Source organism: Nannobrachium achirus (assembly GCF_963921795.1).
Source record: "Nannobrachium achirus genome assembly, chromosome: 24".
Taxonomy (NCBI): Eukaryota; Metazoa; Chordata; class Actinopteri; order Myctophiformes; family Myctophidae; genus Nannobrachium; species Nannobrachium achirus.
In genome coordinates, this window is record NC_137831.1 from 29,322,674 (window position 1) to 29,344,317 (window position 21,644).

General features: G+C 45.0%; 1 protein-coding gene across 1 annotated transcript in view; it reads left to right on the plus strand.

Annotated features, from left to right (window-relative positions):
- Window positions 1–12,786: 12,786 nt before the first annotated feature.
- Window positions 12,787–21,644, plus strand: part of LOC308279970 (interleukin-1 receptor accessory protein-like 1) — a gene marked incomplete at both ends in the record, with an annotated part of 729,472 nt that continues 720,614 nt past the window's right edge. The window contains one exon of the mRNA XM_080720201.1: window positions 12,787–12,874. Coding sequence (XP_080576327.1) covers window positions 12,787–12,874 — 88 coding nt within the window. The remainder of the gene's footprint in view (window positions 12,875–21,644) is intronic.

A 21,644-nucleotide genomic window follows, 5' to 3' on the forward strand; every position in this document is an offset into this window, starting at 1 on the left:
CGCAGTGCGACACTATTTTGGTGTCGACAAGCACTCTGCCAAATACACAATTAATCTAAATACAAAAATATGATACAAAAAACTGATGTGAAAACAGCAAATTAGTTTTACTTAACTCAATTACTGCCGGCCGCCGCAAGGTGCCGCTAGAGTGCCAGCCATTCTCCCGTAGACATTCACTATCACATCCGGGTCCCCAGCCTGAGCTGGCTTGGCTTTACACTGGAATGAGTGCTATGCTAGCGAGCCGGAGGAAGTTAGCTTTCAGTTAGCAATCGGCTATGTAATTTTTTAGAAGACCGATCTAAAGTTATTCAGCCGCCAAAAAAACTTTTCTGCTGGCCTCGGAACACAATCCGGAGAAAATCCGCTGTAAAGATGTGTTTTTCTATTGGAGTGGGCGGCGTGGCGCTGCCTTTTTTTCCCTTTACGGGCCATGTAAACAGAATCGCGGCCTTGTGCTTGGATGGAAAATTCGACCGGGGCTTCGTTGAGGCCTCCGATTATTTAATTCATTTTACTAAAGGAACCGGAAAATGTCGGTTCTAGCAATCCTTAATACGTCTTGCTGAAACAGCGTTTTTTTGGGGGGGCTCTAAACTTTTTTCTAAACCATTTTCAATGGAATAAATCATCGGGACAAGTAGAATGGCTCGTTGTGAAGCGGTGGAGGAGCCAGGACCACCCACGTCGCTACTAGCAGCTCAGGGTAAGCGAAATAGATTAAAAAATTAGTATGGGAATGGAAAAAATAACCAAAATTATTCGGTTCGGGCACTAAATGAGTTAAGCAAGTAGGTCGGTATCAGCCGAGAACACGGGAGCCTATCCTCATTACAATGCGCTAGACCCCTGGGAGATGGATTGCAGAGGAGGAGCCCATCAGCTCCCAGTACTTGCACATACTGTACACGTCTTTCCGCACTACAACTGTGAGACACTCACACACTGAGTTGGTGGTGTTCGGGATCAAACCCATGACCTTGTGGTCCAAAGGTTGAGAGGTCTATCGGCTGAGCTACCATGACACAGAATTTCAGACGCTGACTGGGGCGTCACAATGGGGGGAAAGTGGGACTCACTTACCAGGGCCCAAGGTGGAGGGGCCTTAATTATTTTGTACTTAAGCTATTGAAAAATAGCAGATATACAAGCTCACAGCGCGGCACCAAGTGCCACGCTGCAAGCTTGAGAAAACGTGTGCAAATCTTTGAATATGTGTATTTTTTAAGCTAACATTTTGCCAAATACATTTTAGGGGTCTTTCACATGAAAACGTTTGAGCACCACTTTCAAAAATTATTTTTCAAAAAATAGCAGATTTACAAGCTCACAGCGTGGCACCGAGTGCCGCGCTGTGAGCTTGTAGATCTGCTATTGTTCAATAGTTAAAGCTCAAAATAATGCGTAATGATGCGTTCCTAGTAAACCCCCTCCCTCTATGAAGAACATTCATGGGGGGCCCGCGGTGAATCCTTGTACCCAGGCCCCAGAATTTGGTGCAACACCCCTGGACGCTGACACTGATGGTTAGAAAAGATGAATATACACACCTGTAGATCATTATCATTGATCATTGAATTGAGTGATGAGACATGGATTGGAGACAAAGTGTTGGAAGCGCACAGCTCTTTGTCTTGTCATCCCCCTAGCTTTTTACTTTACAAAAAATGGACATGAATTATGTAACCTGTACTTGGCTGAGATGGATCCTCTGATAAAAGTGTACTTACATTACCTGCTGAGAAGGTTCCCGTAGTGCAGGGGTCTTCAACGTTTTCAGGCCAAGGACCCCTTAGTTGAGAGAGAGATGAAGCAGGGACCCCCACAACCTGTGCATAGATTCCATATAGTTTGACAGCACGATCATCGGTGTATTTTGGAATTATGTCAATTTGTGTTTTCAGATATTTAACCTCTTGAACCGTCAATACTTAATAAACTTGACCTTTCACTCTGTACTTAGTCTGCTCTTTTTCCCCTCTACACCAAAGCTCTTTGCCTAAAATAGCCGATCTACAAGCTCACAACGCCTCGCAGCGCGAGGCGTTGTGAGCTTGTAGATCTGCTATTTCTGGCTAAAGTTCTCGGGGAAAAAAAAGTTTCTATCACACAAAGATAAGTAACTCTGAGGACCCCCTAGGGGTCCCGGACCCCCTGTTGAAGACCCCTGCTGTAGTGTAACATTTGACAAAACCTACCTGGATTTGGAAAGTAAAACGACATCAACCTTTATCCAGGAAACCTGCGTGAGTAGCCTATTGTTGTGATCTGCGTCAGAATAACCTGGACAAGAGAAAGTATTTTGGATGCGAGTCAAAACCCTTTCTACTGCTCACTTTGAAAACAAAGTGGCTTAATGAAGAAATTAAGTTAGCATCTTGGCTATTACCAGGCCCGGATCTACCATATGGGCACTCTGGGCATGTGCCCAGCGCATGAAAGGGCCTTTTTAAATGTTTTTTAGCTCCACAGACAGGGGTGCCACACCAAATTCTGGGCCCTGGGTACAAGGATTCACTCACATTTTGTGCTTTAAACTATTGAAAAATAGCAGATCTACAAGCTCACAGCGCAGCACCGAGTGCCGCGCTGTGAGCTTGTAGATCTGCTATTTTTGAAAAATCGTGAAAATTTGTGCGGAGACTGAATATTTCAAAGGTTTGTTGAAAAAGCTATGTTTCTATATCAGTGGTATCAGTGGTGCTCAAACCTTTTCATGTGAAAGACCCCCAAAATGATATGTATTTGGCCACGGACCCCCATCTAAAAATATTTAGTCCCCCCCCCCTCGCTTAAAAAATACATATTTTTGCACGCATTTTCATGACTTTTCAAAAATATCAGATCTACAAGCTCGCAGTGCGGCACTCGGTGCACTCGATGCCGCGCTGTGAGCTTGTATATCTGCTACTTGAGATTGTGAGCTTGTATATCTGCTACTTTTTCAATAACTAAAGTATAAAATAATTAAGGCCCCTTGGGCCCTGGTAACTCAGTCCCACTTTCCCCCCCATTGTGACGCCCCTGTCCACGAAATATCACCCATTCTCATCACCCATTCTCTTGTCCAATGGGAATGAATGAGCTTCAGTGTCCAGGGCCCCCCAGGGGTGCTAATCCGACTCTTTCCTTTATAAACCCCATAATACTTATTCAACTAAGGTTCCCCAGGGGTCCGTACTTGGTCCCCTTCTTTTTATTCCACTACACCAAATGTCTTTGCTGGATATAACTGACTGGATATCGTCGTTGTCGGGTGGAAACCTTGTATGTCCAAAACTCTTTGTTTTGGATCTATCATTTTAAAAATCTACAAGCACACAAGGCCTCGCTCCCTTTTTAAATAATTGTAGTGGAGTAAAAGTACAATATTTACCTCTGAGATGTAGTGGAGTAGAATTGAAAAATTGCAAGTAGCCAAGTACAGTGCTAAAGTAAATGTACTTAGTTACTTGACACACTTGGTTTCCGTGTGGGTGACTGGTTTGACGGTAATTACAAAAGTTGTTGAGGGCTAACTTTCCTTTGACGCAGGTCCTTCATGCGATGAGAGCGCTCCTCTGCATTCCCCGCGAGCATCGGAAGTCACCTGTGTGACATTAGACGCGCGCCCCGCTGGAATGATGAGTCCCTGTCCCCGCTATTGACAGAACCGGCAAAAGGACCCGCTGTGCGAGATGAGAGCTTATTTAGTTGTTTTCCCTGCAGCTTCATTAAACCAGGCCCCGAGCACAGAGGGCTGCTGATTGAATTGGCCAATCGATGATGTCGTGGTGTTTTTGGGGACGCGGTGGGAGGGGCTGACGCCGCTGCCGCTTGACTGAGCAACAACAACAACAACAACAACAATAAAAGAACACAGAGCTGTAAGGCTGGACTCACACATATGCGTGAAACATCTTCTCTGTATCGTCTGAGAATGGCCACTGGGGGCGCCGTACTAATGCATTGTCAATGGAAGGTTGTTTGTTTTTTTGTCGTTGCCGTGTCTCTAGCTCAACCACAGCCTGTCTTTTGGCCAAGAGACACGGCAACGACAAAACACCAAACAACCTTCCATTGACAATGCATTAGTACGGCGCTCCCAGTGGCCATTCTCAGACGATACGGAGAAGATGTTTCACGCATATGTGTGTGGCGCGCCTTAGTGGGGCGGCTGTAGTTCAGGAGGTAGAGCAGGTTGGCCAATGACCCATGGGTCGGCGGTTCAAATCCCGGCTCGTCCTGTCTACATGTCGAAGTGTCCTTGGGCTCCCGGTGAGCTGGTTGGTGCCTTGCATCGTTTCCACCGCCACCGGTGTATGAATCTGTGTGTGAATGGGTGAATGTAATGCACATTGGAAAGCGCTTTGGATAAAAGCGCTACTGTATATAAATGCACCATTTACCATTTGTTAGTTCAACCTGGATAGACGTTATAGCTGGGAAGGAATTCGGCACCAAATCGTCAAAATCGTGCACTTGGTGATACGTTTTAGATTTTTGGTATGGTTATATAACGATTACAAACACCATCGTAAACAAGTTGGGCTCGCTCCCTAGTGGTCTTTTTGCAATGAATTAAATATTAGATAGGTCAGTATATGGTTGATAGCCCACAATTTTCATTTATCTTTTTCTTCTCAAAAATAGCAGATGTGCACGAAATGGCACGCTATGAGGTTGTATATCTGCTATTTTTAAATAGCCTATTTTTGCTGGGGAGCCCATGGAACCGCACCAAGGACCCCACTTTGAGAACCCCTGATTGACATAAGGTTTAAACCAGTGATATGCGTCATGGCAACAGACCCCCGTTTGTAACGATTTACTTTCACCTCCAGGACCCCAATATCCACTGTAAAATCATCTGTGTTTATTATATACTAGAAGCTGGGCCGCCCTTCGGGCGGCCCAGCGTCTAGTCGGCGACCTGGCCAACTCGGAACAATGTAAATAGGGAATGAATGCCCCGCCCTTTAATGCAAACCCCATTATACCTGTTTTCATAGGACCCGTTTTGACCATCTGTCTGCCTGTGTCCATTTATGCCCATATATGGAGATATCTGTATCTGTCTGTCTGTCTGTCGGCGTCCATTTTATGTCCATATATGGAGATCACTGCAGGAGTATCTGTCTGTGCCTCCAACTGTGTTGCAGACACAGTGCCGGTTCCCCCTTTAATGCAAACCTCATTATACCTGTTGTCATAGGACCCGTTTTGAACATCTGTTTGCCTGTGTCCATTTATGCCCATATATGGAGATATCTGTATCTGTCTGTCTGCGTCCATTTTATGCCCATATATAGAGATCTTTGACCATCTGTTTGCCTCTGTCCATTTATGTCCATATATGGAGATATCTGTATCTGTCTGTCTGCAATCCATTTTATGCCCATATATGGGGGCATTCATTTTATGCCCATATATGGAGAACGCGCGTGCCCGTGGGACGAACACCCATATATGGAGATCTTTGACCATCTGTTTGCCTCTGTCCATTTATGTCCATATATGGAGATATCTGTATCTGTCTGTCTGCAATCCATTTTATGCCCATATATGGGGGCATTCATTTTATGCCCATATATGCCCATATATGGAGAACGCGCGTGCCCGTGGGACGAACGCCCATATATGGAGAACGCGCGTGCCCGTGGGACGAACGGTTCTCGAGATACGCGGATTACATATACATACACACTCACAGAGATTTTTTGTTGACTCATGTGGCGTACGTGATGTCAGAGCCTTTTATGAAGTGATGTCACAATGAGTCAGAGCTTTCGCCGATTTCCTCCGGAACAGCCTGATGTCAACAATCAACCCCGCATAAGGAGATTCCGAACGCTTCGCGCCGGTTCGGGAAAACCGCGCGTCGGGTCGGGTCGAGACCCGGCACTGCACTCCATTTTATGCCCATATATGGAGAACGCGCGTGCCCGTGGGACGAACACCCATATATGGAGATCTTTGACCATCTGTTTGCCTCTGTCCATTTATGTCCATATATGGAGATATCTGTATCTGTCTGTCTGCAATCCATTTTATGCCCATATATGGGGGCATTCATTTTATGCCCATATATGCCCATATATGGAGAACGCGCGTGCCCGTGGGATGAACGCCCATATATGGAGAACGCGCGTGCCCGTGGGACGAACGGTTCTCGAGATACGCGGATTACATATACATACACACTCACAGAGATTTTTTGTTGACTCATGTGGCGTACGTGATGTCAGAGCCTTTTATGAAGTGATGTCACAATGAGTCAGAGCTTTCGCCGATTTCCTCCGGAACAGCCTGATGTCAACAATCAACCCCGCATAAGGAGATTCCGAACGTTTCGCGCCGGTTCGGGAAAACCGCGCGTCGGGTCGGGTCGAGACCCGGCACTGCACTCCGTGCCGCGGCGGGGAACGCGCGTGCCGAATCTGAAGCCGGTGGGACGAACGGTTCTCGAGATACGCGGATTACATACACGCAGACACGCAGAGACTTCTCGCATTTATAGATAGATTATAAGGGTCCATTCGGATAGCCAGCCTGCCCTGTACTGTACCGCACTATACCATGACGTCCTCACCTCCACACACACACACACACACACACACACACACACACACACACACACACACACACACACACACACACGCGCCCACGCTGCAACGAATGCTTTGACGTCTCCTCAAAACCTCCAGGTTGAACTAACGTGCCTCCCTGTTACCTCCATGCACGTGTTTTCCGCCTACCAGGGGCAGATAAAGGAGCGGATGACGTCATTCCTCCTCGCATATTATAATCTCACCAGTCCTACTCTCTCTCTCTCTCTCTCTCTCTCTCTCTTGGACAAGCGTGGGGAGGGGGAGTGTGGGGGATCGAGTCCTTTTGATTTCTCCAGCACCTTGCACATCATACAGCCCCTCCTGCTGAGAGGAAAGGCTAATGGATGCAGGTGGATGCCCCCACCCACCCCTGGTGGCCTGGATTACTTACTGATGACTGGAAGGCTACATGTGTGTTGGGTTACAGGAGGGCGGATGAGTTAAAGGGACTTCCAAACCTGTGTGGGGGTCATTTTTAACATCTCTGGCTTTTGAAAAAATATATACGGTATTCAAACATTTTCACAATTTTTTCAATAGCTAGAGCAGGGGTCTTCAACGTTTTCAGGCCAAGGACTCCTTAGCTGAGAGAGAGATGAGGCAGGGACCCCCACTACACATTGTATAAATGTGTGATGCAGATTTTCATAGATAGATAGATTCATAGACTTGTTTGACAGCACTTTCAACAGTCTATGTTGGATTTGTGTTTTTAGTTAACTTGACCTTTCACTCTGTACTCAGTCTGCTCTTCTTCTCCTCTACACCATACAGATCTACAAGCTCACAAGACCTCGTGCTGCGAGGTGTTGTGAGCTTGTAGATCTGCTATTTATGGCTCAAGTTCTCAGAATACTGTATGCATACGCTACGGTTCAAGTGGTTAATATAAAAAAGGAGGAAATAAAAGCTTCTATCACACAAAGATTTGGAGGACCCCCTGAGGAACTCTGAGGACCCCCTAGGGGTCCACGACCCCCAGTTGAAGACCCCTGAGCTAGAGTATAAAATAATTCCAGCTCTAAATGGATTAAGCCATGAGTTATACTGTACTTCTGGGAGGGTGTTTGGCACCAAAAGTAGCCGATCTACGAGCTTGTACTGCAGATCGGCTATTCTTGGTGCACGACACACGAGCACAACCAAGCAGGGGCGTCACACCAAATTCTGGGCCCGAGGTACAAGGATTCAGTGCGGGCCCCCCATGAATGTTGACTATTGAAAAATAGCAGATATACAAGCTTGTAGATCTGCTATTTTTTGAAAAATCGTGAAAATGCGTGCAAGAAACCTATGTCAAGGACCCCCCAAGATGATATGTATTTGGCCACGGACCCCCATCTCAAAATATTTAGTTCCAGGGACCACCCAGAAGCAAAATTTGAGTTAGAAATGTTCGCTTAAAAAATACATAATTATATTCAAAGATTTTCACACATTTTCACAACTTTTCAGAAATAGCAGATCTACAAGCTCGCAGCGCGGCACTCGGTGCCGCGCTGTGAGCTTGTATATCTGCTATTTTTCTATAGATAAAGTTATTAGGGCCCCTCCACCTTGGGCCCCAGTAACTCAGTCCCACTTTCCTACCCCTTGTGACGCCCCTGCAACCGAGTACTGTATATATCATTATCAGCTATAACACTGTGGCCTGACAGCTATGCCTATACCATCCTCCCTTCCTGTTCCTTCTTACTGTAGCAGTAGCACTTCTTCAAAGTCCACTCTTTGAGTTCTTGGACGACACTTGCTGCTATATGTGTGGCCTGCGTCCGGGGCTGTCACGATTATGAGGAAAGAAGTTGTAGCCAGCACTCAAGGAATCTCCTTTTTACATGATTTCATTTACCTCAATGGACAGAGTCAAGTCAACGGACGCGTTTCGACAACGCTGAAGAAGACCGAAGGGTCGAAATGCGTCCGTTGACTTGACTCTGTCCATTGAGGTAAATAAAATCATGTGAAAAGGAGATTCCTTGAGTGCTGGCTACAACTTCTTAACTCATATGCTATTTTGAGCCGTGCACCTAAAAGCCTTCATCTAACTTGGAGTGTTGCGGGCTTTCTGTTGCAGATACCTAGGGTGACCATACGTCCTCTTTTGCCCGGACATGTCCTCTTTTAGGGGGCTGTCCGGCCTGTCCGGGGGGGTTTTATAGATTCCTTCAAATGTCCGGGGTTTCGCGCATATCAGCGTTAAATCATGGGCATTTACAATGCACGTTCAGTGGTTCGTTTGTAAATACAGCGTGAAAGACGGATTTCCACCCCTTAACCCCGGAACGTGTATTATTCATACTACTCTGCTGTCTCCGCTGAGATCCCTCCCTCCCTCCCTCGTTCAGATGCGTCGCTGTTCAGACCAGACTCAGAGCAGAGCTCGGCAGCTTGCGCTGCGCAGAGCCGATTCAGCCGAACGATAGCACTGCAAACGCAATTAATGCTGGTTTACACTGATGAAATGCACGACAAGTGCCAGTGTTTTCGTCTTGGTGACCAAATGAGAAGCAGAGCGTTCACTCTGCAGTCTGCATTAAAAGCTGGCACTTCTGTGTCCATTCCATCACAACTAAAGGTATTTAGACACTGCAAAGTACAAGACAGTCTGTGCGAGGTGAGAGCTCTTCTGCTAACTAAATTGACAGAATATGTTTTTGTTGTAGGCTACAACCTTGTAAAGCTGAAGATACGGTGGTTTGAAGAAACCACCTTATATTTTATTTAGTTTCTTTGTAATACAAAGCTGAACGTTCATACAGGAGTCAAGAGCACTTTAAATCAGTGGATCTGTAAAGGGTCAATTTGGAACCTCAAAAATAAATACATAACTAATAATATTAGTGGTATAGGGCAGTGGTTCTCAACCTGTGGGTCGGGACCCAGGGGGGGTCTCCAAATTATTTTGAGGGGTCCCCAGATGATTAACTTGATGTGCAACATTGTTTTCTCACTCAACAGTATGAGTACCTCTAAAATGGCAAATTAAACAAATATTAGAGGCAGAAATTGTGAAAATAGCCGATCTACCAAGCATGTAGATCTGCTATTTTCTCAATAGAATAGAATTATACCAAATGTAATGCCTCAACTGTAGTGTTTGTGCTCGTAAGGGTGGAGGGGTCTCTTGTTTAAATATGATTATTTTGGGCTAATATATATGTGTGCGTGCGTGCGTGCGTGCGTGCGTGCGTGCGTGCGAACGTGCGTGCGTGCGTGCGTGTGGTATGCCGGGTAGAGTGTCCTCTTTTTGGGGATTCAGAATATGGTCACCCTGCAGATACCTTTCTCTACTGTCACGATTATGACATTTTACATGATGATTACCTGAGATGAATAACAGTCTAAGTCCATTTTCTGAATATAGATATATATTTTTTTGACTGTAAACCACAAACTAGTCATTTTTAATCTGTTAAATTGTTAATGCACTCCCCCTCATTTTGTTTAAGTCTGTTTTAATGTTATCTGATCCCTTTTTTGGCTTGTAGGCTTTGAAGTTGCACATGGCAGATATGACACATAACCTAAATATAAAGAAATGACTGGCACTTGACAACTTTATACTTAAAAAATAACATGATTTTATAGGCTTACATTATTTCCACTTGATTTGTATCTGGTAGTCAGTACAGTATGTATGTTTGTTCTGTCTTCTCAATTAGAAGCATCATATCGTCGCTGTCCGGCAGAAACCAGCTTACCGCTGACGAATTATTTTTTCCCTCTTCATAAATCAGTGCTATTGAACACCCTCTACGTCTTTGTGTTGGTTAAACAAAATTGAACCAATCAAAGCGCTTCGGCCAAAACAGGGACGTGCAGAGAATGGCATTTCTAAAAGGGCCTTTTGGTGAAAATAGCAGACCCCTAAGCTCACAACGCGTTGCGCTGCGACGCGTTGTGAGCTTAGAGGTCGGCTATTTTCAATGCTTGACTTCTACACAGAGAGGGCAATTCTTTCAACATAAGATGCTGCATTCAAGTTCAGGAGAATTTGGACAAGGCAATTCTCTTGAATGCTGCCTTCATGTACGTCATGGAAAGAGGGCATTTCTATTACCTTAATAAAAACTGCATTCTTTGTCTTGAGAGGGCACTTTTTACACATGGATAAAAGGGCAGGGGCTCAAGCCCCCATTGATGTCTACGTGCACTGGGCCAAAACCATTTTTTGAAAAAGGAATGTTTTGGAGTTAACTGGTTTTGGCCCGACAGCAGAGCTATCGAAGGCGGCTCAGCAGTGTTATGCATATTAAACCCAGGTTTTTGAGCGGTGCAAACCGCTCCTATAAGCGGCTGTGCGTGTGTCCGTAGCCTTTTTCCTCAGCGTTTGTGTGTGTGTGTAGCATAGCGCTCCATAGAGTGGCTGTGCGTGTGTCTGTAGCCTTTTTCCTCAGCGTTTTGCCATAGCAAAAGTGTGTGTGTAGCATAGCCTGTACATCCTAGACTCAAATCCTAGTCTGAAGACGTTATGCAAGCACGACCACCGCTCAGTTCACATTGGGTGTGATTTTTTAGTAAAACAAAGAGTGGACAAGCTCTGTCCTTGGTGGACAGCTCTGTCCTTGGTTCTGGAGCCGCTCGCACAATGTATGTTTTTTGTGTCATCGTGTGGAGAGTTTTGCATAGACCATACACTTTCTGCACTATGTATAGATTTCTCCCACTTCAGCACAATTTTGCTCTGACGCGCTGTTCAGTCCGTATATGACTGTGAATGCGTGACTCACTGCAAATGACTGTACAGCTGTCTCTCATGTTACCAGTTAAGTACTGTATTGCACCCTTTACTGTTATAAAACCTCTCTCTCCCTCCCCCTCTCTCTCTCTCTCTCTCTCTCTCTCTCTCTCTCTCTCTCTCTTCCTGTTCTCTATCGTTGCTGCCAGGCAGAAACCTACTAGTAAGATGCCTCAGGGCGACAAGTGACCTTGGGCGCGGTCGCGAGGTTTCCACTAGACAGAGAAGATATATCTTTTACTTAATTGGGCATGCTGTGAGTTACCCAGGGACGTGCAGAGAATGTTAGAGAGGCAGGGGTTGACATTTCTAAAAGGGCCTTTTGGTGAAAATATCGCTGCGACACGTTGTGAGCTTGGAGGTCTGCTATGTTCAATACCACACTAAACTAAGCATAAAAAAAGCAATACTGGAGACTCGGCATACGGCATGGATTTCTATACAGTAAGATGATGCATTTAGTTCAGGAGAGTTTGGACAAGGCAATTGTCTTGAATGCTGCCCCTAGGTATAGCATGGAAAGAGGGCGTTTGCATTTCTTTCACAATGGTAAAAACTGCATTCATGGTCTGGAGAGGGCACTTTTTTTACAGACGGATAAAAGGGCAGGGGCTCAAGCCCCCTTTCATGTCTATGTGTGCACGTGCCTGGAGTTACCTGAACACCGGGAACTTCCCCCGGGATCAATACGGTTATCTCTGCCTATCATCGTTTTCTATTGGCTCTCAACACGTATCATTGAGTTTTAAATGTCTGCGCTTTGACCCCGCTCATCCGCGACCCACTTACACTGTAATTATTCATTTGATCCCCCCTCCCCCCTCCTTCCATTCATCCGATGCATCAGTGGTTCGTTTCAGACGGTAGAGAGTAGAGACGCACACACACACACAGGGACGTGCTGGCCATTGGGAAATAAAAAGCGGGACAACTCCCGAACGGGATTTTTTCACAAAGCAAAGCCCTGCTTCATCATACAAGGCCGTCGCACAAAAGTAGTGAAAACAGCAGATCTACAAGCACACAACGCCTCGCGGTGCGAGGCGTTGTGTGCTTGTAGATCGGCTGTTTTCACTAGTTTAAATCATTTTCAAAATGACAAATACAAAACAAACGGTTTTGGACATACAAGGTTTCCACCCGACAACGACGAGATATAACTCATGTAATTGGCCCACTGGCTTGTCACTTGTCATGATCTGAATTGGCACATCTTTGAGTAGCAGCAGCGCTAATAGAGAGAGATCTCTCTCTATAGCGCGCAATGAGGGCCTCTCCAACTCTTTTTTCCCCGGGCTGAATCAGGGGCCCAGCATGTCCCTGCACACTGCACAGTGCACAGTGCACACACACACACTTGTGCGCGACAAAGCTCCTGCAACTTTTCTTTCTGACGTTTTTTTTCCTTCTCTCTTCTCTCTCTCTCTCTCTCTCATAGGACTGGGTGGTGGAAACATGAAAGCTCCCGTTGCTCTCCTGCTGTTGCAGCTGCTCCACGCTGCCATGCTCCACTGCATGAAGGTGGTGTCAAAGAGAGGTTCAGGTACGTCTCCGCTTCTTTTTTTTATATTCCAGCCGGTCTATATAAATCCAGTTGCCGCACTGGAAAGTGACTTTCTCCTCGTTGGTGCTGTGCTTTATGCCAATGTGAGGAGGGAGGGGTTCATGAGTTACATGTTGAAATGATTGTGGCTGTAAGAGTGCGTTAATACATACACTAGTGAGCTTCGGATGAGAAATGGCACTTTTCACAATGTAACTCTATGAGAGAGAGAGAGAGAGAGAGAGAGAGAGAGAGAGAGAGAGAGAGAGAGAGAGAGAGAGAGAGAGAGAGAGAGAGAGAGAGAGAGAGAGAGAGAGAGAGAGAGAGAGAGAGAGAGAGAGAGAGAGAGAGAGAGAGAGAGAGAGAGAGAGAGAGAGAGAGAGAGAGAGAGATTATTGTCCATCCATCCATCCATCCATCTTCAACCGTTAGTTTGGTGCGGACGTGGGAAAGCTACAGTGTTGCCAGATGGGAAATGCTGAATTATTGTACCGGAGGCTCAGAATTATCGTATTTGACATGAAACTATCGTACACAGCCAAAAAAAGAGAAATCACCCGCGTAAAAAAGTAATTTCACCAAAAGAAAATCGTCTTTAGGGTAAGAAACAACCTTGTTTGAGACTCCTGTGTGACAAAAACACATATGCTGCGCGGAGGCAGGAAACTTCCTGGAGCCTACACAAATAAAAGCCTAAAACTGTCATACATTTTATCGTACATTTGGTCATTTTTGGAATTATTGATCGTACATCGTACAGAGGGTCAAATTATCGTACAAATACGATCATTATTGTACATCTGGCAACACTGGAAAGCTAACCCCGTCTACTACGTCCCACATTGATGAGGACAGAATCCTCATTCCAAGTCTATCGGTATGCAACCAGCATGGCGCTGGAGTCAGCAGAAGTGGACGTCGCACCGCGCTCCTCGCGGGGCACAGTTCTGTTTTCTGACGCCGTGCCTTTTCAATGTGTTTAATGCAGGTCAACATCATCTTGTTCCCCTTTGCATCTGCTTTCTGAACTGCCCTGAAGGTTGAAAAATGATGCAAGACAGATGCCGGTTTGCGTCTGACGTTCGGTTATGAGTTTGGACTGAGAATGTGTTTCGTTGCAGAGAGGCATATTTTGTAAGTGCTTGTACTGCGGGCTTAGAAATGGGGGTACCCAGTTCTCATCTATCTATAAATGCGAGAAGTCTCTGCGTGTCTGTCTGCGTGTATGTAATCCGCGTATCTCGAGAACCGTTCGTCCCACCGGCTTCAGATTCGGCACGCGCGTTCCCCGCCGCGGCACGGAGTGCAGTGCCGGGCCTCGACCCGAACCGACGCGCGGTTTTCCCGAACCGGCGCGAAACGTTCGGAATCTCCTTATGCGGGGTTGATTGTTGACATCAGGCTGTTCCGGAGGAAATCGGCGAAAGCTCTGACTCATTGTGACATCACTTCATAAAAGGCTCTGACATCACGTACGCCACATGAGTTTATGCGGGGTTGATTGTTGACATCAGGCTGTTCCGGAGGAAATCGGCGAAAGCTCTGACTCATTGTGACATCACTTCATAAAAGGCTCTGACATCACGTACGCCACATGAGTCAACAAAAAATCTCTGTGAGTGTGTATGTATGTATGTAATCCGCGTATCTCGAGAACCGTTCGTCCCACGGGCACGCGCGTTCTCCATATATGGGCATATGGGCATAAAAAAAAAAATCTCTGTGAGTGTGTATGTATGTATGTAATCCGCGTATCTCGAGAACCGTTCGTCCCACGGGCACGCGCGTTCTCCATATATGGGCATATGGGCATAAAATGGATTGCAGACAGACAGATACAGATATCTCCATATATGGACATAAATGGACAGAGGCAAACAGATGGTCAAAGATCTCCATATATGGGCATAAAATGGACGCAGACAGACAGATACAGATATCTCCATATATGCCATATACACAGGCAAACAGATGTTCAAAACGGGTCCTATGACAACAGGTATAATGAGGTTTGCATTAAAGGGGAAACCGGCACTGTGTCTGCAACACAGTTGGAGGCACAGACAGATACTCCATATATGGGCATAAAATGGACGCAGATAGACAGATATCTCCATATATGGGCATAAAATGGACCCAGAACTATAACTGCAGTGATCTCCATATATGGACATAAAATGGACGCCGACAGACAGATACAGATATCTCCATATATGGGCATAAATGGACACAGGCAGACAGATGGTCAAAACGGGTCCTATGAAAACAGGTATAATGGGGTTTGCATTAAAGGGCGGGGCATTCATTCCCTATTTACATTGTTCCGAGTTGGCCAGGTCGCCGACTAGACGCTGGGCCGCCCAAAGGGCGGCCCAGCTTCTAGTACAGTATAATTATTATTCACCAAAGACCAATCGGAAGCCACGGATGTGTGAATCCCACTTCTATGTCCCACCTCCCCTTGGAGATAGGAGGCTGAGAGGAGAGACAAAACAAGTCGCGGAACGGAGCAAACAGGCTGGTACCCAGGCTAGGAACGGTGCACATTCTTTAAGGGTCTCTTGGTTGAATTTAGTGTTACATGTAAATACATTGATCTCCCAGCAGGACCTTCAGTCTCAAGGATTTGTTACCGGGTAGGAATGTCACGTTGCCTCCCGCTGCTTCGCTTTGGACCGCTGTACCGTGAAAACCCCAAAGCACCGCTGTCCTTTTTCTTTCCAAGGACTGGATTGAGAGCGTAGAAAATGCTTGGGTCATTCGATTTCGTCGGCTCTGCTAATGATCAGACAGGGGTCACCGTTTGGAATACGGCATTTTTCATTTATTTTTTGGGGGGCCGTCTCAGTTGCAGTGATTAACCCATTTAGGCTTAGAATTATTGAATGCTTTAACCAGTGAAAAATAGCAGATATACAAGCTCACAGCGCGGCACCGAGTGCCACGCTGCGAGCTTGTAGATCTGCTATTTTTGAAAATTTCGTGAAAATGTGTGCAAATCTTTTTCAAAGCGAACGTTTGTAACTCAGATTTTGCTTCTGGGTGGTCCCTGGAACTAAATATTTTGAGATGGGGGTCCGTGGCCAAATAAATATCATTTTGGGGGTCCTTCACATGAAAAGGTTTGAGCACCACTGACATAGTAGTCTCTCAAGAACAGACTAACTGAGCTCCAGTTAAGTGAAAAGGACTTTTTCTTTGACGATGGCTGGCCAGATTGCTGACATAGAAACATAGGTTTTTCAAAAAAAACTATAGAAGGATTCAAAAGACACTTATAGAATCGGGTCAAAATTCTAATTTTCACGATTTTTCAAAAATAGCAGATCTACAAGCTCGCAGCGCTGTGAGCTTGTATATCTGCTATTTTTTTATATTTAAAGCATAAAATATTGCGTCATATTGTGTTCAAGCCTAAATGGGTTAAATCCTGTTGGAATCCTTTGTGGATGGATTATTATCACAATGCCGTCCGTCGCAGTCGGCTACCCTTGAAATGTCCCTATTAGTCACATTAAAGAATGGACAAAAGTTCTACCTACTGCAGCTCCAAGTCACTGTGTTAATTTTTCTGGTTAGTTCCGTATCACTTTCCGATTATATATGGCTGTTGTTTGACTTTAGAACCTCCCTTTTGAACTCTGCTCTCGCTAAACGACGACTCAAACTGTAGCCACCATGGCCAAAAACAAACTGCCTACATCAGGGGTCTTCAACAGGGGGTTCAGGGACCCCTAGGGGGTCCTCAGAGTTACTACAGGGGGTCCACCAAATCTTTGTGTGGTAGGATCATTCTTTTAAATTAACAACTTGAACCCTCGCGTCCCTATTCTGAGGAGAACTTTATCCAAAAATAGCAGATCTACAAGCTTAGAGCTTGTACATCGGCTATTTTCAGCAAATAGGTTTGGTGTACTGTAGAGGTAAAAAAGAGCAGACCAATTAGTGAAAGGTCACAAAAAGGTTACAAAATATTAACAATTTAAGTGGTTAAATGTCTGAAAATACACATTAACATGAATCCAACATAGACTGATGACAGTGCTGCCAAACAAGTCTATGAATCTATCTATGAAATCGATGAAAATCTGCATCATACATTTACTGTATACAATATGTAGAGGGGGTCCCTGACCCTGCTTCATCTCTCGCTCAGCTAAGGGGGCTTGAAAACATTGAAGACCCCTGGCCTACATGTTTGCATTTTGGCTCCAATTAGCCTTTTTTATTTTTTTGTGGCTCTTTAAAAAGATCCAGCAGTCCCAATGGATGCAGGGCTCTGGGGTAAAGATGGAACACAGATGAAAGCTTTTGCAAGTGTCTTTCTCATGTTTTCCAGGAGTTGCTGGTGTTGGTCCTTTTATGTTTTTGTTTTTGTATTTTTTTCCCCCCCATGCATATTAGAGCCAGGTGCAGGAGTGGCCCTACAGGCTCATCAAAAGGGCTCTCTACTGCTTTTCCCCCCGTCAGAATTCCCCACGGTGCTTTCTCCTAGGATGCTTCTGCATGCGAAGCCCCATCGCCCGCGGCAAGGATTTGAAACGCGTCCGCTGATAAATGAGCGCCGCAAACTCGGAAAGCCCGGGCCTTTGTCCACCGTCCACCCCCCCCCCCTCTTCAATAAGATCCCTTTGGCTTCCATTTAGAACACGCATCAGAGCGCTACTGTATGTGACGAATGGAGCGGCAAACAGAATGAGAGGCCGGGTGCCTGCGCCAAAAAGAACAACGCCGCTTGTCTCCTTCAAATTGATTGAATTAATCCTCAAAGACCGGAAACGTGCCCCGAGTCGTGTTGGATTTTAACCACTTTAACCATTATTTTATGCTTTAACTTTTGGAAAATAGCAGCATCTACAAGCTCACAGCGCGGCACCGAGTGCCGTGCGGCGAGCTTGTAGATCTGCTATTTTAGAAAAATCATGAAAAGTCTTTGAATATCTTTGACCCGATCTTTGACTCGACATCTCCTTCTTCTAAATCAGTGGTTTCTCAAACTTTCTCATGTCAAGGACCCCCCAAAATTACAGGTATTTGATGTTCGCTTTTAATAGATATATTCAAAGACTTGCAAAAACAAATCATGATTTTTCAAAAAATAGCAGATGTACAAGCTCGCAGCGCGGCACTCGGTGCCGCGCTGCGAGCTTGTACATCTGCTATTTTTCAATAGTTAAAGCATTAAACAATTCTAGGCCTAAATGGCTTAAAAGAAGCAATGTTTCATCGCGTGGGGGTGCCCTTGGGGAGTGGGCGGAGGAGTCGGGGTGGGTGTTGATTGTGCCTTTTATGCATAATTTTGCTTTGAAAGTTGCGTTGTTGTTTGTGTCCGTTCTTTTTATTTTGGGGTTATTGTTACTATTTAATCACCTAACCTGACATTTTGCTGTGTAGCTCTTACTGTCTTTTTTTTTGGTTTGTCTTTACATTATGATGATTTATTACATTGCACCCCAGTGATTCATTAAAAGTCCATTTATCACCTAATCAATTAAGGATTGTCAGAGCCACTGCAAGCACTTTTATTTTGTAGATTTTTTTTTTGAGGCCGCAAAATAATAATGTTATGTTTAGCAATGACTGTAATCACAGGAATTGAACGCATTTGTCTTTTTTAATTGTCTTTGCGAATCATACTAGACAATCCTTTCTCTTCCCTTTCAACCCATTAAAGGGAAATCAAATGATCATGGAACTGGCTCTGAGGGACCACGAATACACATACGTATAATCTCCATCTGTCTTCCTGCGTGCACACACGTGCCCACGCATGCACACGCATGCACACGCACAGGGGCGTCACAAGGGAGGGGGAGTGGGACTGAGTTACTAGGGCCTTCATTATCTTATACTTAAGCTATTGAAAAATAGCAGATATACAAGCTCACAGCGCGGCACATTTTCACTGAAAAGTAGTGAAAATGTGTGCAAATCTTTGAATATATGTATTTTTTTAAGCGAACATTTGTAACTCAGATTTTGCTTCTGGGTGGTCCCTGGAACTAAATGTTTTTAGATGGGGATCCGTGGCCAAATATATCATTTTGAAAACGTTTGAGCACCACTGACATAGAAACATAGCTTTTTCAAAAAAACCTTAGGAGGATTTGAAATATTCGAAGACTTGCACAAATTGTCACGATTTTTCAAAAATAGCAGATCTACGCGTTGTGAGCTTGTATATCTGCTATTTTTCAATAGTTAAAGCACAACATGTGAGTGCATCCTTGTACCCAGGGCCCAGAATGTGGTGTGACACCCCTGCACACGCATGCACACACGTGCGCTCGTCGTGCACATTAACATGCATACGCTGCGGAGCCTTCCGCAGCATTCATCGCACATTCACAGCACCATTATCTGTAGATGATTGCATTAGGAACACCCATCTTGAGTAATGCTTCGCCTGCACTTGTACGCAGGGCGCAGAAAAGAAAAAAAAAGAAAAAACGGCACAGAACACGTACCGTGCGCGCCAGCATATCTGTCACACTAATCCTTAACAATGCATGTGTAGGCGAGTGTATCCATTTGTCCTGCGACCGGGGTCCCCACTTTGTTTGCTAGAATGCTGATATCGCCTGAATGGTTGGACGGCCAGAATAATTATGTACATCGCTGTTTATTTTTTATTATTTTTTTTCCCGCTTAATACAGCAAGCACATCACATTTAGGGATGCTAATGCAGTCATTACAAGGAGGATTTGATATCGCAAAGCCACATGGAAATCAGTGTTATTCAGGCGCAAGCTTGAGCGTTGGCTGTATTAAAGCGAGGATTCTCAACGCTCTTTTTCAAGAACCCTCATTTTGATTATGCGTTAGGCCACGGGACCCCGTGATCCCTGGAGACCTCGAACTACACTGTAAAATCTTCATCGTCCTCCGGGTCAAATCCATAAGCGTCCATTTGGTATCTACTATCAGCCATTTAGCTGGGGAGTCAATCTTATTTTATGTTTCTTGTCAGTTACATTTTCACTACATGCTTCGTAGTTATGGATTGATTAGTTAGTAGAACTACCCATTGTTGTGGGCAGACAAATTGTGGGCAGGTTACAAAGTTGCAGTGTTTTGTTTACCGTTTGAGGAGGCATGATTCATCTACTTATTAGCCAATTTATAAAATAATCTTGCAAGATTATGGAATAAATGTATAATTCCAGGGTTTTGCCTTTTATGGTTATTTTTCATTTTCAGTTACAGATATCGTGATATATCGTGGATGACATTTTTTGCAATATATCGAATATTGTGATATTATTGTTATCGAGAGCCTAATATCGCGACAGATATCGTATTGTGAGGTAGCAATATTGTTACACCCCTACTAATCCCCTCGAGGACCCCCTACTGGGCTGTCTAGACTCATGTCTGTGTCTCAGAGGAGGTCTGGGGGGACATTTCAGAAACCTGTCTACCAATAACATCATCGATAGGCAGGTACAGTCGTTCCCTATTGAGCTTGGCACATTTCCTAGGGCAAGCTGCCCAGATCACACATGTCACACGTGTCTTCTTATTTTTCCACTCTCAAAAAGTGCCTGCAATGTAGTGCATTTGAAGCTACATTGCAGTGCACATCATGGGGTGATCACTGCTTGACTCCTGTGAATTGTTTTATTTGTATTTTTGTTTATTTTCTGTTTATTTTGTTGCTGAGTGAGGTCAGCAGACAAAGTGACATGAGTGAGATGAAAAAACATGGGTGAAAGGTGCCAATCTCAACAGGAAACAACGGTATGACCTTTAATCCTTTCATTCGCTGGTTCCTATACTGTTCACACAGCCCACCAATGAGACGCAGCGTAGACCGACATTTTCATCTTATAATAAGCAATTTTGAGGACCAAGCAGATAGATAAAATAAATAAAGTGCTCCTTTAACAAAGGAATAACTCATGTTTGTCCCAGTGAAGTGTATAGACACACGCGCTAGTGTTTCTTGTTTGTTTTCATGCATGCCAAAACAGCAACTGTCACGAAGCTGACATTTAGAGTAAGTAGGCGTAAGGAGTACGCCAACTTTTAAAACTCGCCGACATGAAGAAAGATGAAAGCACATGAAAAAGGGTTTGGTGATAAATGCAGGAGATAAAAGGAGTTTCAGGGAGGCTGGCTACGGCGGTGTGGATGAGTTGTTCCGCTTGTCGCCGGTACGCCAAAGCAGGGGCGTCACACCAAATTCTGGGCCTTGGGTACAAGGATTCACTGTGGGCCCCCCATGAATGTTAACTATTGAAAAATAGCAGATATACAAGCTCACAGCGCGGCACCGAGTGCCGCGCTGCGAGCTTGTAGATCTGCTATTTTTGAAAAATCGTGAAAATGTGCGCAAGAAACTTATGTTTCTATGTCAGTGGTGCTCAAATGTTTTCATGTGAAGGACCCCCAAGATGATATGTATTTGGCCACAGCTAGACCCCCCCCATCTCAAAATATTTAGTTCCAGGGACCCCTCCACGGAAGCAAAATTTGAGTTACAAATGTTCGCTTAAAAAATACATATTCAAAGATTTGCGCACATTTTTACGACTTTTCAAAAATAGCAGATCTACAAGCTCGCAGCGCGGCACTCGGTGCCGCGCTGTGAGCTTGTATATCTGCTATTTTTCAATAGCTGAAGTTACAATAGGGCCCCTCCACCTTGGGCCCTGGTAACTCAGTCCCACTTTCCTACCCCTTGTGACGCCCCTGCGCCAAAGACAAGAACACACGGCAACGAATTTGTCATCGGAAACGACGCTGACGGAGAATATCCTGCCTCTT